This window comes from Thermobia domestica, chromosome 8 (assembly GCF_964235325.1).
Source record: "Thermobia domestica chromosome 8, izTheDome1.hap1.1, whole genome shotgun sequence".
Taxonomy (NCBI): Eukaryota; Metazoa; Arthropoda; class Insecta; order Zygentoma; family Lepismatidae; genus Thermobia; species Thermobia domestica.
The window spans coordinates 159,674,334-159,701,386 of record NC_137461.1 but is presented as its reverse complement, the minus strand read 5'-3'; the positions used below and the strand labels follow the sequence as shown (position 1 = coordinate 159,701,386).

General features: G+C 35.7%; 1 protein-coding gene across 3 annotated transcripts in view; it reads left to right on the top strand.

Annotated features, from left to right (window-relative positions):
- Window positions 1-26,818, top strand: part of LOC145693314 (clavesin-1-like) — a 283,708-nt gene extending 256,890 nt beyond the window's left edge. For all 3 annotated transcript variants that reach the window (XM_081769190.1, XM_081769189.1, XM_081769188.1), the window contains 3 exons: window positions 2,625-2,735; window positions 10,634-10,778; window positions 26,230-26,818. In XM_081769190.1, the coding sequence (XP_081625316.1) occupies window positions 2,625-2,735; window positions 10,634-10,778; window positions 26,230-26,276 (303 nt within the window). In that variant the 3' untranslated portion in view covers window positions 26,277-26,818. The remainder of the gene's footprint in view (window positions 1-2,624; window positions 2,736-10,633; window positions 10,779-26,229) is intronic.
- Window positions 26,819-27,053: the final 235 nt, after the last annotated feature.

Below are 27,053 nucleotides of genomic sequence, written 5' to 3'. Positions count from 1 at the left end.
ATACCATTGGCTTTTGGGGGAAATTTACTATTAAAATTTGGTGCCACATGCTATGGTTTTCAGTTTTCAAAACTTCACTTTAATTCAAAATGGCGGATTTCAAGATGGATGCCGTCAATGATACCCTTATCGTATCACTTCCCTCTAGGCATAATATGTATTACCGAAACCTTTATCCACTTATTATCATTAATACGCGTGTTAGAAGCGGAGGTAAGGGACTTACGCACATAGTAAGTATAAACAATAAATATGCCTGTAACTTTTCACCAAATGAGCGCATCTTAAAACTAACTTCACCATTGTCTTCCTGATTAAATTCTAGCCCGAAATTATGTATCATATTACCCTATTCCCATTTAAAAAATTTGACCTTAATTCAAAATGGCGGATTTTAAGATGGCTGCCGTCAAGGTCATACATACCATACGACTTCCCCCTAGGCCCTATACGTATCTACATGGTTGTTCTTTCATTAACACTTCTTTTACAAAGGGTAGTAAGGGACTTCTGCAGTAATCTCTATTAACCACATCACAACCTTTAAAAATTATTAAAAAATAGAAAACATGCACCATGGCAAAAATTTCTGTCATCACAAGTAATGAATACATGTCCTCTATCAGCAATAAAAATGTCATTGAAATCGGGGCCGGACAATTGGGTGATGTCCCTTGTCAGAACAAGTCGTCATTAATTTTTTTTTTAATTTGGACCTAGCTCATCACTATAGATAGATTATCGCATTCACAAATGTTACTCACTCAGTTTTAAGACAATACTCTGCATAATATCCGCTGTCTGGTTGTAATGTCCAAATTGTCGATCACTGCCAACTACGCTTCAGCACGCAGAGAATGGCGCTATGAATATGTAAAGTGGACCGCAATGACAAAAAAAAAAAAAAAAAAACACAATGTCCGATGAGGTCTCTTTCATTATATTTCTAACAAGAGTATGTTTGTGTGTGGAGATACCCAAAGAAGCTCGTATTCTTGTCTCCTCCCTATCGTGAAATATGGCAGTCGCTTTGTGATGCAGTGGGCTGCAATATTCTGATATTGTATGGGTCATGTGATTACTCTCACAGTACACAATACTGCCAGTGATTATGTGGATATGGTTAGTGACTATGTGCATCCTATATGATCCAGATATTTCCAGACCAACGGAACTGAAGTAAAAAGTTATAGATTGACGAATATTGATCCTCTTATATAATTGGTATGATAAATGATTGTGTTTCCTGGTAGAGGCCAGTCTATTGCAGTGCTGTGGTTTGTATCTTGCTGACAGAGGTCTGCCAATTCCAATGCTATAGTTAAAGCCATGTCGTTTTCTTCTATGTTCTCACGTATATTTCAGGTGTTTTTTCTTAAGATAATTTTTTTCCTGTGTGTTGCAAACAGTAACAGATACACGCCGTTTCACAACTGGAGAATGTCTCGTTATTAGCGTCTGAAGGTACTAAAAGAGATGAATTGGTGAAACATAAAGAAACCCGGGAAACGTTTTGCATCGCTTCAGTAAATAACCTTCAACTGGGCTAATCTATTGATGTTTTGAGTAAATCTTTGCAGATGGTTACGTGTTAGATACATAATGTGAACTTCTCAACAGGTCTCACAGAAGTCCCAACCCAACAATGTGAGAAAACGGCTATGGTTCTCTCACTAAAGGATAGATTAATTGTTTTTGTATTAATTCTGTTCAGATTTGAAAACAGAAATTGCGCAATCGTAATGATATCCTAATACTGTAATGTGTTGCTGTTCTTCCTTCTTCTCGTGAACAAAAAGCGAAACCAATTAAAACATGGTTCTGGAATCATTTATCAGAGTTTATCGTATCGACGAATGGCACTGGATGACAACTATAAACTTAACCACTGGGCTAATCCCCTGTGATCCAAATTGGACACCAAAGCTAAGTGATGACTTAGCTGACTTATGGCCGTGTATTCTCATGATATTAGGCGTCCTACCATTGACAGAGGGACACAATGTTTTCAGCTCTGTGTAGCTGCAAAATAATAGTTTGAAGTATCATAAGTTTATAAGTGCGTGCATTGTTTATTCTATGTCTTTCCCTTCCTGATTTTAAGACTAACAAATAAATATGTCTATTTCTGCAAGCCCTGTTAGAACTTTTCTCTATCCTGTGTATACGGTTATAGATTTTCTCTAACAAATAAAAAACATGAAGATAGATATAATAAATTCAAAAATAATAATCGTACTAATAAGCTAGTCGAGGCTTGTGGAACAAATAGGAAAACACAAATGTAATAGTCGCTATGACAAAACACTACTAGATTGGCAGCATGGAAAGGTTTCGAGGTTTGATTTCCCACAAGTTCACCCATTTGCGTTTTTGAATATTATCATAGGATACTTAATTTTCTAGTAGCCCAGTTCGTCCAAAATATTTCCTATTAGTTCTTTTTTAAAAAATCTTATTCAGGAAAGAAATAACTAAATTTCGAATTAATATGTTTCTTATATAACTTTACACAACATTTCATTTCTACAACACTGCATTTTCATTATGTTTATATATAAAATTTTGAAATTGTAGCCTGAACAGATTCTACTAATTTCCTGTTTATTTTATTTGAAATTTAGGTACATTTTCCAACCAGAATGAAGGAAATCCACATAGTAAATGAATCAGCTCTCTTCAAGTTAGGATATAATATTATCAAACCATTCTTGCCAACGAAACTACGGAACAGAGTAAGTAGTTTGTATTAATGTGATATTCATATTCATTCTGTCAAGATATCGCAGAAAACAACGTCTACAAAATACTGGTAGTTATTACATTTAGCCTTCTAAAGTTTTTAAGTCTATTGGTGAAAAACAAAATTAATATTGCTCTACATAGAATCTTAATCTCTTTCCAAACAATGAAAACACACGAAACTTTTAATAAACTTCCAATACTGTAGAATTCATCCTTAACGAGTTTGATTTCCGGTAAGAGTGTCCATGGTTTGAATCCACCTTAAACTGTGCGTCTCACATGCTCTCTGGCTCAATATATACGTTACGAATATACGGAACGAAACTCAAAATAAACAAACTTTATAGTTTATTCAGAATGAAAATATATTAATTAAATATTGACATTATAATTTGGGGAATATGATATAATAAGGGTGCAGAATGAGGCAAACTGAAATGGCCACAGCTTGGACTGCACTTTGGAGACTAATAAACGTTTTCACTAACACACCTGATGGTAAATAATGTTGAAAGTAACTGCCAGTCATTTCTTGGCACTTTTGGGCCAGAGTCAACAGATTGTGAAAGACCTGTAGGTATGATAGTGTCAATGACCACACAAGTTTTCTGCTGTAGGTATGAAGATTTATATGGTTCATTGTGTCACAAGGACTCCCTCACGAAAAATAATCACATAACCCTGTAATCTGGGGGAAAGTGTGGCCTCATTCGGTATAGGTATGGATCGAAGAAATATTGATACGTGTGGTCCAGTATTATACCGGCGTTAGTCCATTGTCCCATTCTGTTGAAACTACCAATCAACTTATTAAGAACGGTTCAAAATATTCGAAATGTTATCGTGTAGCGATCATCGTTTGATGAAACAAAATGAGGCAATTATGCATGGTGCAGATGCAGACACAGCACACCAGACGCACAGTGGTCCGAATAGCGAAAAAGGCGGACAAAATAGGAAGGAGTTCTTGAATTGTTCTGAAACTGTGTATATGATGGTTTTCAAGGTTGGTGATTACGAATTTGATATCAAAAATGAAAAATTCAAAATGGCGGATCCAATATGGCGGACCAAAAATGATAAATTCATATTATGGATCTCAAATTGGGTACAGAGGGGTTTGTACGGTTACAAATTACAAATAATGATAAATGACAATGATAATAAATTTTAAACTTCTTAATGGCGGATCCAATATGGCGGAAGAATCTATAAAATGGAGGTTACGGAGCTGAAATCGGTATGAGGCACGTACGAATTTCATATTATGTGTAAAATTAAAAATAGAGAATCCAGTATAGCGGAGCAAAAGTACAAGTAGTTGATTATGCTAATAAGCACTCGCAATAAACGTCCTGGTTACAGGCCTAATTCATCTTCAGACGCAGTAGTTGCAGATTCGTCATCTTATGTGGTTATTTTCAGTAGAGCAGTCACATTCTGAGGCTGTTTCTGAGTTTTCTTCTTTGGGAGTCCTTCCAAGGTGGAAATTACTGGATCCGAACTCAAATCAGCCTTTGAAAGATCCGAATTACTGGTTACTCTTGATGTTTATTCGAGCGTTATGTTATCTGTGTCTAGATTCAAGGGCCTCCTCTGAAATGTCCCCAATTGGTAAAAGACCTGCCCGCACAATTACTGAATCGTGAATAAGAACTTTGTGCACGGTGGGTGGCATGTAGTACTATGGGTATAATCGCACAAATAACAGAGCAGTTTCGATGCAGTACGTGTTGGCTTTTGCAATATGTATGTCATGTCCACAGGAAATTGTTGTCAAGATAGTTCCGAAACGCGAGGTATCCCCGTTATCTCTGAAGCTGTTTGAGATGCTGCAAAGAACCTGTGGGCTTTATTACCATCATTTGGTAGTTTCATAACCTTTCTTGGGTATATTCAGACTGAGGCCTTGTATACTTCCGAACTTGGATAATTTGTTTCCTGCTTTCGAACATTTAACGGGTTCCATCTTTTGCACTCACTTTCCATTTCTGAAAATCTGATCTATGGAAGATATGAAAAATAAACTCAAAAGATCGAATGTGTGCATGGAGGATGAAGTGTTCGAACTCCAAATGGGATAAATTTTGTGGCTCTGTCGTTTCCGTCTCACCCCGTGTGATTCCACTCTCAAATAAACACAATTGTTTTACGTGCTTATCTCCTGCTCGTCTCGCCACCCCATCCAGCCACTTTGAGTGGCATGATTCCAAGGTCATATTTCCTGTAATAGACGGAAGTAGACAATTAAACTTACATAGCATATTGACAACTATCCTCTGTTATCCATGTTTAAATTTCGTTGTATACATGTGTATACATTTTTTTAAAACCTTATAAGTAGTCTGTAGTACTCCCATACACACGAGTACTAATATGTGCATTTAAAATAACTACTGTGATGCAATACACATTGTTCATTTTAACTGTATTACGTACACAACACTATACCCTGTGTATAATAATTGCAATATGGCCCTTCATTATCATGATTGCTTGGAAAATAATTTCTCAAACTCAATCCACTCATTTGCTAATTTCCTGCAACGAAACTTCCGCCATTTTGGGACGTCTGCAGTTACCGGCACTAAGAGATAATTCAGTCAATACCATGTAATTCTTATGAACTGATTCTCGAAGATAACTGTTACAACTCTTTTGAGTCTGTAACTTGCATTTCGCAAAATGACTTTTGTCCACCTTTTTCGCTATTCGGACCACTGTGAGACGCTTTCATTCGCGCAAGAATGCTCTTTGAAGTGATACGGATTGATTGTAGACTAAAGAATTGCAAATACTCCAATGGAATCATGAGTCATTGCTCATAAAATGAAGCCTCATTTCAAATCTACTTTCAGTGATTTTCATGAATAGTCACTCACTTAAATTCAGACGCTGTGGATAATTAGTTGTGTTAAATTCACGAAGTACGGTTATATGGTACGAACCCATGTTCAAGTCATAGTGTGACATGCATCCACAGGGTCGCGTTCAGTAATCAATCTTTTGGGATAAACGTCTTATTGGTTTAATGAGATGATTCATAGTTCTGTTTCGCACATTATTCACATTATCTGGGATCTGCATATGTTTTGGGATGTTTCATGGTCCTTTAACCCCTGCGAACTTTCCAGCACACATCTTAATCACATTCCTTTCATGATTGGCTATAGAATAAATATTAGTCAAAGTAATCGCATTACTTTATTAAAAGTACTATGGCGGTAACGGTTCAATACGTGATCCACATTCATTAATATCTTATACTGCTTTCTCTTTTTGGCGAATATGGTTTTGACTAATCAGGCGAGCGTCGCTTGTCTTTACTCAAAACTTTTTCTAGTTTCTATATCCTTAACTTTACATGTATTTTCCATTTTGCACTGGAACGGAACTCTCGTCAAAATTCTTTTTATTTTTCCCAACTCCATGCTATCAAATAAGGAGTGTAAGCCTTTCTAAGTAATAAGTAATGACTATATAATGAAATCAAAATTTGCTCATGTTTTCTTTCACAGTTGAACACAATACTAAACGTAATACTTTTATTTCTTTCATATATTTATATGATAAATACCGTCTCCACTAGCTTTGGTAGATAATCGTGGGACGTTAACTAAAAAAATTGATAATAAAAAATAAAACACCGAATTCTACCTGGACATACTTCAGATTTTCTCTTTCTTTTTTCATATAGGAGTTTAATGTTAGTTTGTCTTGTTTGAAAACTGGTTAAAAAATTACCAACTGACTAACTGGTTAAAAAATGACCAACTGATGACTATTATTTATAACTGATATTAACGGTAAAATTCTAAAATAGTATATTCTCTGATCCAAACTTTTGTTTTAATATGTACCTAAGTTGAATTGTTCTCAACGCTATAGCTGCGTTTTTATTACCATATATTTATAAATACAAGATGACTCCGAATTAATCATATACTGGGTATCTTTTAGAACTTAACTGTAAAACTACACTAAGAATCAAATCAGATACAGACCTTCCTTAGTCTTCCTCACTTGTAGGGTCCGCTGCGTCTGCGAACGTCCAAGACTAAAGCGGTTGGCGAAAAGAAGTAAAGTTTAATGGAAGCTCGTGATTCTGTTCAGTAGTGAAAAACTGCACATCATATGTCACTAAGGCAAAATTACCCCCTTATTTTTGAGAACAAAATTGCGGCATCAAACTTCGCCTTGGATTTATAAATATAGTGTACTTTATTATTACAGAATTCGTAAAAAGACTGTATACACAATAATATATAAGGGTTAATTATAAGTTCCGCAATAATTACACAACGCAAGAAAAGGAAAAAGAAAAAAGGTGCGTGTATGCACCGTGGTCGACCGTAAGCACAAGGTCAAACTAGCCAAAGAGCTAGTATGGCAAGCGGACTATTTAAGAAGGAGGTCGCCTCTCCGTCATTATCTTTAGTCAGGTTTAGTGGCAGTGACGATGAGTGCTTAAAAACGACTGACCGTGAGCTGTTACTGCTTGAGTTCGAACTCGGCCATAACACTGCGGCAACATCCCAAAACATTTGTCGTGCGAGCGGTGAAGGCACAGTAAACCACAACAAAACAACTCATTGGTTACAGAGTGGGCATCTGAACCCAATGCATTGTTGACTCCCTACTTTCTTGACCGGTGAGTACCAGGTTCGATATGATATGTAGACAACCGATAGTCTCTGTAGGTCACGCTGGTTTCGCTGTCACAAAGTGAGGTGTGTTCGAACAGGAGTCGAAAAACCGATCGACAGTTCCGACAATATTGTAGTCACTTCTCGGGTCACCGCGCGCTATTAGAGAGGCTTTCGATGGAGCTCCATGAGTCTACTCACATCTCCTGACGCTGATGCGTAATTCAATGCCACTGACTACCCTTCGAACCACAGAGATCCAGCAGGATTCTCAGAAGAAGTGACGAGAACCAGCCCAGAAGCACGGATTGTTTGCTTGTGGGGGCGCGTACCTCCGGTGACCGACGAGCCCCTCGGGCATTGTGGGTATGAGAAAATTGAGAAAAGACGCTAATTTCTGAATATGCAATCCCCGATGTCATCTTTGAAATTGTCCCAGTGCCAGAGCTCAAAACGGCCAGGCACTGCTGATCACTCTCGGGTATTTCGACCAATGTATCAGCTGAACTTAGTTCGGTTCCAGTTGGAACAAATTCCCTACTTTCTTGACCTACTTTCTACTCCCTACTTTCTTGACCGGTGAGTACCAGGTTCGATATGATATGTAGACAACCGATAGTCTCTGTAGGTCACGCTGGTTTCGCTGTCACAAAGTGAGGTGTGTTCGAACAGGAGTCGAAAAACCGATCGACAGTTCCGACAATATTGTAGTCACTTCTCGGGTCACCGCGCGCTATTAGAGAGGCTTTCGATGGAGCTCCATGAGTCTACTCACATCTCCTGACGCTGATGCGTAATTCAATGCCACTGACTACCCTTCGAACCACAGAGATCCAGCAGGATTCTCAGAAGTGACGAGAACCAGCCCAGAAGCACGGATTGTTTGCTTGTGGGGGCGCGTACCTCCGGTGACCGACGAGCCCCTCGGGCATTTTGGGTATGAGAAAAATGAGAAAAGACGCAAATTTCTGAATATGCAATCCCCGATGTCATCTTTGAAATTGTCCCAGTGCCAGAGCTCAAAACGGCCAGGCACTGCTAATCACTCTCGGGTATTTCGACCAATGTATCAGCTGAACTTAGTTCGGTTCCAGTTGGAACAAATTCTTGGGCTTAGTTGTGATGTCCGTGGGAGAGACATAGTTCAATTTGTTCCCTGACACAGAAGCCAAGCTTAGCTGACGCATGGGTCGAAATAGCCGAGAGTGATCAGAAATGTCTGGTTGTTTTGGGCTCTGGAAATGGAACAACTTCAAATGCGATATCAAAGTTTGTATATTAGGAAACTGGCGTGTCTGCACGTTCTCCCCATACCCACTTTGCCCAAGGGTCCCATCTGTCACCGGAGATACGTGCCCCTACAAGTAAACAATCCGTGCTTCTGGGCCGATTCTCGTCACTTCTTGTGAGGATCCTGCTGGATCTATATGGTTTCATGAATAATGTGCGACATAGAATTAAGCAGCAGAGTCAGGAGATGAGGATAGGACCAAAATTCTTCACTGGAAGTCTCTCTAGTGGCCCACGGTGACCCGAGAAGTGACAACAACACTGTCGGAACCATCGATCAGTTTTTCGACTCCTGTTCAAACATGCTTCACTTTGTGACATCGAAACCAGCGTATTCGTGACCTACAGAGCCTACCGGTTGTGTACATACTCATATCGACCCTGGTGCTCATCAGTCAAGAAAGTAGGGAGTCACTGGAGATGTCCTTTGGTGCAGGTTTAGATATGTCGAATATCAGATCGGTCAGCCGCTCCAGGGTATCAGATTCTGACATCACACGACACGCCGTTGAGGAAGTACCATCCGCCAGCACACGACAATTGTCAAATCAACTCGGCATGTCTCATTCCACTGTAGTGCGCCATCGTTACAAACTAGAAAGACATCAGGAGCTGTCACATTGTGCCACATGGGTTGACTCCAGCTTAGTCCAAGAGAAGAGTAGATATATGCCTATAACAGCTACAAAATCCATGTGATGTGCACTTCCTGAAACGGATCGCGAGATGCGACAAAATATGGGTGCTTTACCGAAATACAAATGTGCAAAAATAGTAGTAGAACTAGAGCAAACTTCTAGAATCAATCGTAAAACAACGTAAAATCATGCTATGTATACAGTGGAACTACGAGGGATAATTCACTTCGAGTTCGTCAGTGCTGGCCTTTATTTCGAACAGTTGAACCAGATGTTTTTTGCACTACGATAAAATATCCTCCTTGCTGAACCGAAAACTCGTCTTAATGCAACAGAAATACACAAAATAATACTTGGCTCAAGAAATTCAACAAAAAGTGCACAAACTTGATGACATCAAGCTAATACCACTCCCGGGATATAGGCTTTACCACTTCGGATTACTATCATTTCGATCCATGGTGCACTTCCTGAAATCACGATGCTTCAGCAACCAGCAGAAGGTTGAAACAGCAGTGACTGACTGGTTTGTCTCTAAATACAAGACGTGGTATCGACTTGGAATTGAGAAGCTGATGCGAAAATGGATTCAGACAGTCCAACTCGTATACTTTGAGTGTTAATCTGCTTTCGTTGTATTGTAATAAATGCAGGTATCGTGTATCAGAATATTGCAAGACTTTCCTTACAGATTATGTTAATTCTCAATTGAATTGAATTCAATTGAATTATCATTACAATATTTAGATAGTTAACATATGTCGGCACTCTCATGGATGTAACATGTGACATGTGATGTACGATACTCGATAGTGAAACAAAATGACCGGTGCATAGTTGACATTTGAGGAACAGATATCCATTTTAAAGTGGTATTCCAGGTTTTGAAATGTCACTGAAATTCAAGATCAGTGAAAGTATGAGTTTGAAACTGAACCTCCTACATTCGTGACAATTACAAGACGGTGACAAGTTTGAGATTCGTGATACATGTGTGCAAAAATTCTCGCGAATACATTGACAAAGCTTGCTCAAGCAACTGCTGACCATTGTGAAATGTGTCTTGCAGCTAACGGCGACTACCTAGAGCACCTTAAGAGCTTCAGTCAATGTACAGATGCAGGAATCTCGTGTTATGCTTTATTAATTAATTATGTAATACACTTGTGATGTATAACTAAGTTCAGTACTAATTTACAATGTAGAGTTTTCTTTCGCTAAAGTACCGTATATATACATATTTTATGGACTCTATATATAAACAGAAAACAATTTTCTTTTCAAAATAATGCTTTGGAATAATTGTCTTTGCAGATACACTTACATGGTAGTAACTACAATACGTTGTATGAATTTATTCCACAAAATATTCTGCCAGTAGATGTCGGAGGAAAGCTACCACACAGAGATGCGAGAAGACTGGTACAGGTTGTGTGTAAACATTTTCCTAAATATGAAGGTGGGTCTAATAACTTTTGTGTACATCAAAAGCATAGCTACATGTAGATTCTATGCCTTAATTCAAAGATTTTAAAAGTAAGGTACAGTCTTGTTCAGAAAATCTAGTAACCCACTTGTCTTTGAAATGTTTTTTTCAAGATCTTTCATATTGTGCGTATTTTAGTGACAGACAACTGAGATGTCATAAACAGAGCACTTACACTTACAACCTTTGAATTTAATAAGGTTTATAGATATTATGTGTCTTATTTTGTAAATTTCCTTCTTTCATTATCAAGTTGTTTGCTGTGTATACAGAAGGGATGTTGAGTGAAGAACCGTCTTGTGTTTTCGACGCGGCAAACCAGAGTTCGATTCCCGGCGGGAGCTCATGTAGTTCTGATTCCATGTTAAGCTGTAAATTCCCGTCTGATATAGCCACGCTAAAGAGAAAGGGACGCTAAACTCTAATCCATTCATTGAATAAATGAAGACCCTTCCGTAAACAAATTTACTTGGTTTTGTTTTGTTGTAGTTTGGCGTCCCTTCTCAGCATCTTCTCTCTAAATGGAACCTGGACTACGTTTAAGATAGAATCCGAATCACTGTAATGCATTCAAATTTCAAGGCTTTCCCACTGAAAATCGAACCAGAGACTATGTGTAACAAAGGCACATACGCTACCCACTAGACCAGTGGGGAAGGCTTAAACAAGCTTACTATTAATAGCAAAGGAAACCTATTTATGACGCAGCCATTAAGTTTTCCTGACATATATTCCCCTCCTTAAGCAGTACATTGATTTGATTTCGCTTTTGAGGACACGGTGGCTCAGAGGTAGAGCGCTTACTTCTGGCATGTGGGATCCCTGGCTCGATCTCCAGCTAGGTAAGTTTGTGGTGGACAATATCGCGTCCATGGGTTTTCTTGCAGTACTACCGTTTTCTCTCACTTTCTCATTCCACCAATTCTTCCGCCATCATTCATTTGCTTCCGTCGTCTCCCTTAGCCTAAAATTCATAATCGCAGGACGTTAAACTAAAAGATTTCATTTCTTGATTTCGCTTTTTAAAAATCAATATCACATGGAAAGTACGTCCTCAGGTGAACTTAGTTCCCGAATTATTGGCCATCGAAGTTTGGATTTGTACTTCATCAAATTTTGACATAAAATTCTATATACCTAAATGTTATATAGACATAATTGTTATATAGAACAAAAATACCTTGAAAAATCCCGCTAAACATTAATTTGAGCCATAAGAAAGTGATGAAACGATTGATTAGCTTTGGTGTGAGTGCAGTATTATACTTGTAATAAAAGTTAGTTAAAATAAAAAATGAGTGAATGTTTTTACTAATACGGAAACTTGCCATTAAAACTTTCTTAATATTTCTGATTTAAATTACTTTCATTCTAGGTAGGTCTTGTTTAATGTACAACATATGTTGTACAGTAAATTATGCACTTCTTGTAATTTTCTTTTTCTTTATTTCAATGTTTCAACAATTTTTATCTCGACCCTGCCAATTCTCCCTCTTTGTTAAAATTTACGGTGTAAGCTAGTACACTTTCCTTTCTTAGCCAAGGATTGCGAGTTAGAATCCCACTACAACGGTGTCTCTTGAGATTGTCCTAATTCCCCCACTTTTAGAAACGAATTTCCAAAAGATACTTGGTGAAATAAGAAGTTTGTTTCCTGTCTCCTTACCCACTCCAGAACTGTATTGTCATCCATGAAACCTAATTTCTTTTAAATAATATTTAGCTCCAAAACAGAGTTCATGGTCTAGTCGCCGTAGGGACATTATTAAATGAAAGTACGTGATGACGGAATAATTTTTAGCAGACAAAAGTGAAGGAATCTTGCGGAGAGCATCCTCAACTTAGTTTGAAAACCCAATATATCAGCTCCCGCAGAGAGTAGGATCATCATAATGCATGTAAAGGGTATTCTGTTAGTTGGTTGAAGCTCCTTGGACAACACGACCAGCATAGTTTGTGGGGATCACACTATGAGTTTGAAATACAAGAATATTGCCAGCGAACACATATTGTCCAAATGACTAGTAGCCAAGCCATATAATGAAGCTACTAGTGGGCGAATTGTACTTAAGCAAAATTGCCGCTCACGTGAGACTTGTCATGCCAGTGATCCATCAGTAGTGTACAAGATGAGATACAAAAAAGTTCCACAATAGATGTGCGACCGCAACGCACCCAGAAGCACCTGAACCTAATTAAAAGGGGGACGACCGTCAGTTTAATTAGAGGCATATTGTCTATAAATGTGAACGCGTGAACATTAACAAAACAGTTGTTGAAATTAGGTCTAGGTTCCTGCGTTTATCTATAATAGTTACCCTTGACACCCCATAGCCGATAAAATCTTCGGTGGTATTGGGAGAAACTGCAGTGACGAGGCAAAATTAAGGTATGTTGTATTCAACGATGAGAGTCATTTTTGGAGGGAAGCGCTACGTAGGGCCAGCAGCTTACTGTCTGATATGGGTAGGACAATAAGCTACACTTTCCGTTCTCCTTTTGTCTTCAATAAGAGGAATATGCATTAGAATGTATTTAAAAAAGTTTTTTCCGAAATCTTGTTACTTTTAGTGGCCATTTTTGGCCAAATTTGTTTAATGTAATATAGAAAAAATTTCAATCGATACTTCAATTTTTGGAGGTGCCGCCATTGGCTTGAAATTCTATAATAATAATAATAATAATAATAATAATAATAATAATAATAATAATAATAATAATAATAATAATAATAATAATAATAAATAAGTGAAATATTTATTACTTTATACAGTATTACCCTTAGTAATAATTGTTTTCCAAGTAGTTCAAATATAATGAGAAAAGAAATTTAAAATCGTTAGCCCTTGTTTATCAGCTGCCACCATCGCTTTGACTTGGGGGGGGGAAATCGATCAATTTATAATGTTCGTGTGCGGTACCTACCTCCCCTGCAACACAATTATGCAAACAAATGGAGTTCCCTTGCTCAGACATAACAATCAGCTTGAGATGAATTATCACATTTGAGTGTTGTGCTTTTGCTAGTTTGGTAGCGTTGACGCGTGATACTGTTTTCTTGCTTGATCCTATTGTCTACAAGCCTGTGGTTTTCTCCATATATCTTTGTGAGTGTGCAATTGTTTTGCTTGTATCAACAAGGAATTGGAAAATACGACTCGATTACGGTCAGAGAACACGAAAATATTATTCACGATGTTATTGAGTCTCCAGAGGAATTTAATTGTGTTCAATTGCCTACAATAGAAATGTGCTAAAACAATTCCTGTGGGAAAAGGGAAACAAAGAATAATTAAGGTTCTAGAAAAGATCCGCCAGCCAGGGACATTACTTACATAGTTGCTTCTAAAATAATTTAAATTTGGAAGAAGTTACCTATATGTGGAAAAGCTACTTTAAATCAACAGCGAATTGTTGCCTTAATTCTTCAATATCACGAGAAAGTTCGTCAGCTCCTAAAATCAGTGAAAAAATTTAACCTTACATGTAATGCTAAAATAGTGCAATTTCAAAAATTTGCCAGAGAAACCTTATTTGATATTGTTTGGTGTAAGTGTGCTGATCCACTGATTCACTGTAAATGTGAAAAAGAAAGACGAGTGCCAAAGTTAAAAGTGTCATTTCTTCTTGATCTAAGAACAAATAATGGAAATTATTATAGGAGGAATAGATAAAAGTGTATCAAAACGGCTTTTGAAGTGGAATGAAAGAGCAAAAAAGACGTGGAAATGAACATTTAAAACAAGCTGAAAAAAACTTCAAACGAGAACCAAGGAAATCTACATCAGGCGAGATGGATGACAACTGTTAGTAGAATTTTGCGCCTTTACATCGGAACGGAAAATCCGTTAACAGAGCTCAAGATTATGGTTTCCTACATAATGAATATTTATTCTTCTGTATGGTTCTATAATAAAGTGATTCATCGTGCACACAAGGAGCTAACCATTTATGGAAACTTATGTCATTTTCTACATCTATGGATTCAAATACTAAATCAATCATAGGTCCAACGATACTTCGAAATGCATGGTTTAGTCATCCCGAGAATTTACTTCGGGCAATGAAATCGGACACAGATGCGAACATACGAAAGCTCGGTTAGAGAAGAATTTTGAAAGCAAAAACATTATCTATATCTGTCAGTGTGATAGAATTGAAAGATCCTGAGGTCAAATTAGACCCAAAACCCTACATTGATATGATAAACTGGTCTGAGTGTGTCTTGATGGAGCCAGTACTAACACACGACCTCAACAAAGATGAGCTGCAACATAACCTAAAAATTACCGCAGTTGCAAGTGAAGAAATAAGTTTTCCTTGCCATACTCAAGCAATAGATAAAATTAGTGACAGAATAATTGCCTACGATAAAATTAGTGACAGAAGCGGCTAGTTCTGTGGGTGGTGCAGACACTCGCCATGGACTTACTTTGGCAACTTTAAAATCTCGGGAGCGGGTACCACAGTTCACAAAGAAATCAGAATACAAATTAAAAATGAGTAACTGAACGTAAATATTAGACAACATTTGAGAACCAGTAATCTGCAACTACAAAATTAAAGATAATTCCAGGAGTGGGAGCGAGGACGAAACTCGAACTGCAGCCACATCATCATGGTGAGTTCTGGGTCATTTCCAATGTAATAAATTTACTTGCAAATGAGCTAAGAGCTGCAGGAACTACAATGTTGTATCTCGGCGAGTTTTCTGCAACTTTTAAAATATTATATATTTTCCAAATGTATGAAAACTTGAATACATTTCATTTTATTGATTTTTGACTCCTTGTGTTTGATACTCGACAGAAAAATCACTAACATGTTTAAATTTTTTTTTTTTTTTGCGAAAGTTTTACAAATATACATTAATACATAAGATCATTGACTTTTCCCCCCACAGTTCATAGGGATGGTGGCAACTCAAAAACTTGAAGTAGAGTCTTGAAATCTTTTTACATTATATTGGGACAATCTGGTGAACAATTATTACTACGAAAGTGGAACATAGTATAAAGTTATTAGTATTTCACCTATTGTCTTAAAAATCTACGATTTCGTCATTTTTTCTAAAAAAAATTCAAGCCGATGGCGGCACCTCTAAAAATTGAGGTATCGATTTGAAATTTTTCTATGTTTTATTAACCACATTTGGCCAAAAATGGCAACTAAGGGTAACAAGATTTCGGGAAAAAAACGCTTTTTCGATACACCCTAATATGCATGGTATATTGTACGATATTCGTAACGTCGTCAGTCCTGTCCTCAAACACTATTTGGACGCTTTGTAGGATCCCATCCTCCAGTACAACAACACAGTGTCGGATCCAGGGGGGGGGGCGATCGAGTTTTAACCTCTTAAAAGCAGCTCTAAGTAGCAGTATGAGAACCTCCCCGACCCCCAGAAGTCGGTCCTGGATCCGCCCCTGTAATAACAATGTTCTCATACAACCAGAATAACGAGCATGTTCTACTCAATATATACCTTCTACCCTATACCATTAAGTTTCTAAAGCTAAATCCTATCAAGTGCGTGTGGGACAAGGTGAGATAATACATGACTTCCAGTTGATTTCCGGCAACAACCATTGCAGAGATTCTTTAAGATATTCAGCAAACGTAAAATATACAGCGAATATAAGATATCAAACTTCTAGTAGATACTGTATTCAGCATATGCACGACAAGATATCTATCGAAATAGCTGCTTGTGAGGAAAGTTGGGTTGGCTACAGTACTATTAAAATGAATATTGTATGTTTTTTCAATATCCTCTATCTATGATCTGGAAGTTCGATATGTGCCATGTTGTGATCACTACCTACTTTTATTCACGTGCCAACTTTATTCTAGATCCGTGAATTTGTACAGGTGCTCTTAAGTTTGTATTGTTTCTCAAAAATTGGAATTAGAAAAAAATCGATGTAAAATATCAGTGCACTATGTGCAAGAATACACTTAAATTATTTTTCTGGATAATGTATTATATTTCAATTTATAATCAATTGGTTATTTTACTTAATGTTTGGTTTATTTATTGCATTAGTTTGAGCCAAGTTGAGCTTACTAATGATTGCTTTAATTTAGTATCAGTATATTTTCTCTCATTTCAACTTCAATGTAAAAAATTAATTTTAACTTTTTCTTTTTTCTTGATTAATTTAGACCATATCAACGAATTCTTGGAAAACATTTTTTTTTGGGCAAGAAATGAATTAAACTTAAAATGTCTGCATTTTTCGTAGGTTTCCTTAAGGAAATTTCATTCGACTGATACAAAATGTTTCCCTTTTCTTATTAAATTTTCCCTAGTTTGTTAAGAATCTAATTCCTAATGACAGAAGTTAGGTCTATGTGATAAGATTAGCTCTACCAAAGGAAGTGTCTACCACATTTATATTATTTATTTGCCTTTTGCTTCTATTTTTTACTTTAGCCTTTACTTTTTTTTAAAACCAAAAATACACACAAATACACCCAACCAACAATGGGTGCAAATCAGGCTACTTTGTACACACACAACACACATAAACTATTGCTATTATATTGGTGTATATTTGAAGAACAAAGAAAAATTTAAGCAATTATATTGGTCAATCAGTCAACGCGAAAAGTTTCTTGAATTTTATGTTTTATCGAAAAAATTCCTTTTTTTTTTCCTTTTTGCTAAATTTACCTATGAAATTGACCTAGGCTAGGGAAATTTCCCTCAAACTACGAACACTGAATGTCTGCAGTATTCTTGTAATATGTTTTAATTTAAAATAGCAGATTGTGCCTTATACTTTCCTTCATATGTAGCGTCCTATATTGAAATTCCTATATACAACACTTTTAAAATACGTGTTCACATTTCTATTATAAAATACTTGAAACCGTATTTTGAAAAAAAGAAAACAATAATAGAGTTACGTTTTCGCACAACTTCCTGAGAATATATAAAAGTATCTTACCTAACATTAAATTGACACATTCTGCATCTTTGCAAAGACATTGAAAAAGAAAACTATGGGGAAAATTCTAAATTTAGCCCTATTTGTTACATTCTAACCACTAAAGAGGAAATAATATTCATTTGGTGCGATTAGTAAATAATTCATTCATTTCAAGCTTGTTTCTGTAACTGGTTAATTTTTTCGCTGTTAATGACAAATTCTTTTTATAAGAAAATAATAATAATAACTACAGACATGTAAAACCAACATTTACTTGTATACATAAGTACGATTTAAAAGTCCAAATCAACTCCATAAATTGGTGGAAATAATAACAGCTTTAAGCAGCAAGATCTACGTAAAACTAGGGAAACAGAATGACAATTTATGCAGCTACAAAGGGTAAAACATACAAACGCAAAAGGATTTCCAATTAGTGAACACTGCAAAATGGAAGACTTACAAGAACACTACAAATACTTAAGAATTATGTACACTCATGTCCAAAATTATTGTCGCATATCTATAACTGTCTTCTTGTAAGAATATAATTTGATAATGATTTTGCAGGGTAATTTTAATACTGATACTATGTGTATAATCGGGAAATGTATATTTCTGGTAAATTTCATAGGAAAAGAATTATAAATACGAAAATTAGAATGAGCAAAACAAAATGTTGCTAAATGGACAAGAAAGTTTTATTTTCGTTTTATTGTTCTTATTTGCTGCTCTTTTGACAAGAAATTTGCCACATACATGGCTTCGCCCATTATACACACACTAACATTATAAGAAATACCGGGCGAATTCGCTATCAAATTATATTCTTACAACAACATATTTATAGATATGCGACAATAATTTTGGACATGAGTGCCTTCGAGGCATTGGACAAAACACGATGAAACACATCTTACAGAAAGATTTTCAATCAAGAATTAAGACGATACTCGAATTCAGCTTACTAATGCTAACAAAATTAAAGTCATTAACACAATTGCAGTTCTTTTATTACACACTCATTTGGCGTAATGAAATGAGCACATACTGAGTTAAATAACTTAACACGAATAATCTAGACTTTCTGACAGAATTCAGGGTGAGATTTCCAAAAGCTGCAATACTGTGAGTGGCATTCCCTACAGGAGTAGGGATTAGTAAAACTCGACAGATGCTGAAATTGCAGGAAGTTATGGACTAACTGGGAATGTAATAGAACGTATACAAGAATGTATGGCGTATACCCATCTAACAATGGAGGGTATGAGATCATGTTTTTTAAACCTGTTGAGCGTATACGTGCCAAAAATTCTAGATGTACATCAGTGGAACTAACATAACACTGCTTTAATATTTACTTACAATAGTTGATTAACAATGAGCTTTTCTAACTATAGCCCCTTTCCCCCTACTTGCAAATATGATGGTTTATTATGACACATTTTGCATTAATGCCAGCTTGGCCAGTAATCAACTTATTCTTGTTGGGGTATATCGCAGACGCAAAAGCAACGGCTCTCCATCTAGCTAAACATAGCATCAAAAACATTGCAAGTGGAGAGTTAAAAGTCTCCACCGAGCCTTTAAAGTCACCTAAAACACAGTTATAGTCCTACAATACACTCAAAAGCGATACAGATAAACGAGAACCAAATAAATGACTCAAGAAAACTGGAATCTTATCTATAACAGAATTTACACCAACCAAAAACTACTCTAAATACATAACGCAAGAAATATCCAATGACAAACACATCAAGTGAAGAAACACATTAGAAACAATTGAACTTATTACAGACTTTTGCTGCATAATAGCTCACCCGGATAATCTAACAAGAAACAAACATTCTATAAATAGATAGATAGACAGACAGAAATAGATATGTAATATGGTATCAACAAGGGCGCCCAAATAACCGAGAGGTTGATAACAGTACCAGCACATATAGCTTTTTTCCTTTTAAAAAAAATTGTCTAGGTATTCCTAAACTGACTTATTTTCTACGTACCGTTCCAACATGGTTCAGGTCAACTAATTTTTTTTCAACTAGATGACTTTGAAAATGTGTTTGCAATCAATACTCAATTATAAGTGAAACGAAACTCAGTAGGCACAAGAAGCTTACCCATTCGTTTAGGAGGTTTAGGAGTACGAAAAGTTTCAGATTTGAGCCTCCTTGCATTTCTTCTTATGGGATGTTGTCGCTCGTCTCCAAAGTTCTTAATATTCCAGTGGACGAAGTAAAGATTTCTCATCCGACAGAGGCATTAGAGATATGGAGAGGCATTTACAACACAATTCCGGTTGCAAAGGAGTCGCAAAGGAAATAGGATGAAATTGTAATCAACGAGATAGCTGAAAACGAGGTAATTTCTCAGGATGATGTTCTTTCAGCTCACCTCAAAGCATTACAACAAAAAGGGTCTGGAACATGGTTGCAAGCCACACCCTCAAAAAACATTGGAACATTTTTAGATATAAATATTTTTCAGATATGTGTAGCGTTATGCCTAGGACTTAATATTTGCCATGAATTCACATGTGCGTGTCAAAGTCGAATGGATGAAAAGGGCTTACATGCATTAAGTTGCATCAAAAGTGGGGGGAGAATTTCACGTCACAGTGAATTAAACCAAATAATAAAACGAACTCTCACCAGTATATATATAGACTGTCCTAACATTTTAGAGCCACCAGGAATGTATCGAAATGATAAGCGGCCAGATGGAATTACCTTGACACCTTGGAAAAGGGGCCAGTGTCTAGTATGGGATGTAACATGTGTAGATACCTTTGCCCCATCTTACTTAAAGTCAACTAGTGAAGAAGCGGGAAGTGCAGCAGAGACAGCGTGTATGCGAAAGCATTCTAAGTATTCAAAACTTAAAGAAGATCATATTTTTATTGCGTTTGCCACGGAAACAATGTTTTTTTTTTTTTTTTTTTTTTTTTTGTATTTTTAGCAGAGAAGCCAGAATGTTTCTAAAGGAATTAGGATTAAATTTAATTAACAAATCAGGAGATCCTAGAAGTGGTTACTTTTTGACACAAAGGATAAGCCTAGCCATACAAAGAGGCAACGCAATTAGCATATTAAACTCCTTCCCATCTTCACCCAAGCTGGACGATTTTTTTTATCTAAAATAAATATAAACATTTTTGAAGTTCAAAAAAAAAAAAAAAAAAAAACCTCCATGTTCCATAATAGTCTTCAAATCTAGTCCAAATCGTAAAATATTTAGCAGAATGCTCAATCCTCGCATGAGAAGCATAAAGTTTATTGGAAACATTTGAAATATACATACAATTTTGTGTGGTTTCAAAATACTGAAAGTTGCTGATTCAATTACCTACTTTCCAAAATTATCATATTGTTTGTATATTTTATATATATTTTGCAATCAAGAAAAACAGCAGTAAATAACTATATAGAGTTTATAATATGTATCGTTATATACTAGTATAATATATGAATTTGTATCTAATATACAGTATTTAATATGAAAGTTAACAAATATGAAGATCTGGCAGAGAAAATAAAAAAATCCAGCACTTTAAAATTCGTTAAAGTTACAGTAAAACCAATCAATATTATAGCTACGGCCAGTGGCGTATTTACGATTTTGTTTCGGGAGGAGCTTTGCTAACTTTCGGGGGGGCTTTGCCTGGAAATGTGAAAACTCTGCAAGATATTTCATTTACTTTACTGTACTAAGTAAGATTTCGGGGGGGCTTAAGCCCGGAAGCCACCCCCCTAAATACGCCACTGGCTACGGCTATAGATGAACCCTGGAAATGTACTGACACAAATGGAACAGATAGAAGCAAACTGTCTTCCAACAACCCTACTCAAATGAATAATTCAGGACATCTGTCATATGTAGGATTTGCATATTTCTAGAGTAAAAGATTGGGATACCTTATGAAAAATTACAGTATTGCTTCTTGTATATCAGAATTAATTATATACGTAAGAGGTCAACACTCACCAAAAGTAAGTGACAATATAGATTGTATTTCTATTAACTGAGTATCTATTACTAATCAAAGTACATTTTTTTAAATATCGCATGAATGATATTAACTTTTGTTTGGAGGGAAACAGGGATATTTGGAGTCCCGAATAATCCTGTTTGTGTGTGTATGTGAGGAAGGGATATGATTAAATCAGCGACTGTTCAGGCTAAACCATGGGAACACTAGTCATATACCTACAGAACTATTAAGAGAAGGGCTTCTCGAATAATTGTACCTGCTAGATACTGTCGTCAGATTATTTGGTTATAACTAGTTTAAATGAAACCGAGATATTAAGTAAGAGTAAGTGAAATTCGTGGTACGTATTTCCTTTTGTACAAATATTTCCTTGTACAAAATTAAAAACAAAAATAGCTTGGGTAGACTAATGTTAAGAATGTATTGTTTTAAATAATAATATTATTATTATAACGTGACATTTGGCCTGTACGTATATGATATTTGGCCACCTCAAAAATTTTCCACTGCCAAATTACTCTTTTCACACAGTACGCGTGTTGGTGCAGATGTCAAGGCTTTTGCGAGAAGAATTTCCTTTTATTTTTTGCCAATAATATGTTGTTTTTTAATTCCTGTTGTATTTATTAAGTCTTACACGTGCAGCGGCGATACTGTGGATTTTTTGTATTTTTTGTATGAAAGGAAATAGCGTATGGAAGAAGTCTTTAAGGTCATTGATCCTCCAAATTGACATGCGTATATGACCTTGAACTGAAAAATCTTAGTCCGCGCAGCCTTGTGTCGTGGTGTTTCTATTAACATACAAATACAAACGTATTTAGTTCCAGGAATGCTTGAAACCTTTTCGAGAGTTCTTCAGTATTATTTCCGTCATTGGTATTTTATTAGTCACATAGCGAAAAACAATGAAAAGTTGAATATAGTAGCGTATGACGGTAATTATACTATTATTTTGCCTAGTTAAATTCTTGTATTCTCTTGGGAGTTGCAATTATCTTAACCCTTTCAGCAGATTTCCTGACAATTGTGAATGCTATTTTCAGATGTCAGAAATGCCAATCAAAGGATTTTAGTACAGAAATTAGGTACACTCATGCAGGGCAGGATTTAGCATTTTGGCGCCCCCAGGCCCAATAATTTTTTCCGCCCCCTAGTCTGGTTAATGTTACTTTCCTAAAAACCTTAAAATTAAAAAAATATTTAGGCCTATATGTTAATTGCTTAAACACCACTTCACGATGCAATTTCATCATAGCAAGTTTTTTGAGGAATTTACTTGGTTCTGGGCTTAACAAAATACCCTTCATGTATTAACAAAAGATTGGTGAATAACTCTGGTTTTGTTCAATTTAACTAAAAAATATGTTAAGTTATGGCTATTTATTTTTATTTCTAGATACTTTTTATTTTTTTCTCTCGGCCGTGCGCCCCCTGGGAGCTTGCGCCCATAGGCCCGGGCCTACCGGGCCTATTGGGAAATCCGGCCCTGCACTCATGTCCAAAATAATTGTCGCACATCTATAACTGTCTCCTTGTAGGAATATAATTTGATAACGATTTTGCAGGGTACTTTTCATACTGATACTATGTGTATAATCGAAAAATATATATTTGTAGTAAATTTCATAGGAAAAAATTATAAATACGAGAATTAGAATGAGTAAAACAAAATGTTGCTAAATGGATAAGAAAGTTTTATTTTCGTTTTATTGTTCTTATTTACAGCTCTTTTAACATGAAATTTGTCACATACATGTCTGCCGATTATACACATACTCACATTGTAAGAAATACCGGGCAAATTCGTTATCCACTTATATTCATAGAACAACATATTTATAGACATGCGACAATAATTTTGGACATGAGTGTACAAGCACATTTATGAGTGTCTGTGAGTAACAAGTTGTCAGGTACTGAATTGCCATCTGTTGAGTATATTGGAAATCACAACATTTATAAGTAGTGTGTTCTGAACTCTCAATTGTGAGGGTATCTGCTGAAAGGGTTAAAGAAGATAATGAAGGTTGCCTGGATCTCCGGGCGCCGTGTTGCCTGGAGTGCTGGGTTCGAAATACAGTACATTCTAGGGTCTACGAGTTAACAAACTAAATATACGGGTTTAAATGTTAAATTGCTTATAATTAATTATCTGTCCTATTTATCTTTATAATATATGTTGTACTTAGTTGTTAGTCAACTAAAAGGATTATGCTTATCAAAAAGCTAGGTGTATATTATTTTCATTATTACGTTGTAATATGTTATCGCGTGGAAACAACATTGTTTTCATTTGTGATTTAACAGAGGTGGAATGAAACTTAAAATTAGTGTTGAATTGTAAAATGAGATTTCTCTTTGAAATTTATAATATCAGCACTTGATATGAAAGATAATAATATTTGTTGTAAATTATATTCCAATTTATGGGAAAGCTGATGTATAAACTTGTTCAAAATAGTGAAGTATATTCCTCACTATATAAATGAGTAAAGCACGTATGAAAAGAGTCTTTAGTGTAATAACAAAAGCTTTATGGTCAGATGATAGAAATCAAAATGTTAATGATGGCCGAAACTTGGTTAAGATGAAAATGATTTGTCAAGTTCAAGATTTTTTCAACACTGATCTGAAAAATAGACTTCTTGACGCAGTGAGGATTTCATTTTGAACATACCACTCAAATCAAAAATCCAGAGATGGAGTGGGTCAATGAGTCAGGGTCAATAGGACGTGATCCATTCTGACCCAGCGACCCACTCTGTTCAGTGTATTGTAGACAGCGTCTTTTGAACACTGGTGAATTTATCTACGTTATACCTTCGAGGACTCCATTTTTCTTCCTTTTATATTTGTTTCTACTTACTTACCTTAGCTAAATATACCTAAATGAAAAAAGAACTTCAGGCACTTTTGGATTTTGATATTTGTAATTGTAATAATAGCAATAGGACTTACCACTTTGCTTTATAGGCAAAGTCGAATTTTACACTTTTCTTTCCTTTATGTTGGTGTACTTTACCTTGATTTGAGACTCAAATTTCATCCTATTTTCCACTGAAAAGTATCTGTAATTCAACAAGGAAATAATTATATAATACGATGATTAAATTGAAATTCATCATAATATGGACCATGAAAAGCACTTTACCATTTTATATAGTAAAGGTCAGATCCACTGGTATTACACCAAAGCGGTATGGGTCAAAATTGATGACAATGGGTTTTCGTGGGTCAGAGTGGGTCACGGTAGGTGGTGAGTCAGTGAGTCATAGGTGAAGTTTTCATTGATTCACGCCATCTTATCAAAAGTCCGGTGTCCCTGGGATCATAGGCTAATTCTGCTATGAATAAGGATACGAAGAAATGGAAAGAGATTAAAGTTATTGGAAATAGGTAATTTTCAATCTAAAATGGCACATTTTACTTTTCAATTGCATGAACCATTTTGGCTCTACACTGATAAGACGCCCTGTATTAAATGAAAAAGCAGCGTTTTCAGTTCAGGAGGCTGTTCGAACTGAACGTAAAGAGCACTCAAAAGTTCACAACGAACATGCACTTCACATTGTTATGTAAGAGAAATTGAACATCTGAAATCCATTTCCCGATAATGCTGTATTGTTCGTATAGTGACGGCCCAAATAAACAAGCAACTGAGTTCAGTGAGGCCAACCTGGAACCTTATAAAATCCCGTCTTGAAAGGTAGAAATTCCCATTTTGCTCTTAAATTTCTCACGTGCTATACTAATTACAAAATTTTGAAAATTTAAAAAATATGAAAATTGAAACTATTATAAGCCATTTACTAATTTTCAATTATTCAAAATTTCCGACATTCGAAATTCCTAATAACTATTTTCCTTAATTAAAAAGCACTAAAATTGTTGATGAAAACAAGCACATTTTGTTGTAAGAATTTAATATTTCCATCGTGTTTTTTGTGGCATAATATTATACTGAACATAATTAAACTCGACAAAACTTAATTCACCAATTATTCCGTATTGGACGTTTTAGAAATTGGCTGTTTCTCGTTTGGTAATTTAGTTTCTTCCGTTCACGATTTTTAAAAAAAGTGAAAAAACAGAAATCCACAGTACAATTTAGGTTCCTTGTTGCTTGCTTTTCAGATTTACAAATTCCTGTAAAAATCACTTTCACACTAACTTCCACTTTCTAATAACAATATTTGACAATTAGCATTGATTTCATGTTGATTAAAGCGTCATTAGCATGCCACTCAGAGAGAATTATGTTGATGTCGACAAAATAAATATATGAAAAAATCCCACATGTGATGCCAATTTTGACGAAAATAACCTTTATGCCTATTCGAAAAATTAGTGCAAAAATCCCGCAGTATGGAATTTTTCCCACGAGTTTGCATCATTGGTCTGAGTTGGCAACGTTGCGTTTTCATTTAACATAGGGCAATTTATCATTTTGCATCATGATAATAATTTTTATTCTATTTCTTTTCAGATACTATTAAGCCATTAATGAAGAAAATGAAGTCCACTTCTAGCTAATTCTGTTTAGTGCTTAACAGAGTATGACCAATCAATCTTTGAAGTTACCTGTCTATTACAAAGCCACGTGTTAAAAATTAAAATTCTAAGTGGAATTGTTATGGTGAATTAACTATTACAAAATTTTAGTAGTGCTTATAATGCTCAACAGATGGTGCTGATTGCTGAAAGTTTTTGTTTAATTTTTGTGCGTGTGTGTGGTGTTTCTGAGAAGATTTTACAGTGTGCTGAAGAACTGACAGTACAGTACAGTATGTTATATTGTAGGTAGATGCTAGTTTAACAAATGTGAGCAATTAAAAGAAACCGTTTAATTACATTCACTGTCAGCGATAACATGTTTTACACAGTATGTTTTCAATTTGAAGGAAACAAGTTTCAAGTTGGACAATTTAAATACCAGTTAAATATCTTAATGAACTAAGATGGTGCGTTAAACACTGTCCTACAAAGTTGTTGTTTCTTTAAAAAGAATATCAATGAAAATAGCATTATTTTGTATATTATTTGAATATTCCGTTATTAAATAAACAAATATTGTTTGTAGGAAATCTTATATTTTTCCTGTTTTGTCAAGAAATACAAAAACTTGAAGCTTAACAAATTTATGGAAGCACGTGGTTCAGTAGAGAAGATTAGTTGACTGGAGCGGTCTAAACTTTAGAACAACAATCGTAAGGAGAACCCCATCAGGGGTTCGAGTTGTCTGAAGAACATCTGCATTTTTAAGTATCTTTGATGTTTCTGTGTCCGTAGCCCTGTTAAGCCTGGTAGTAA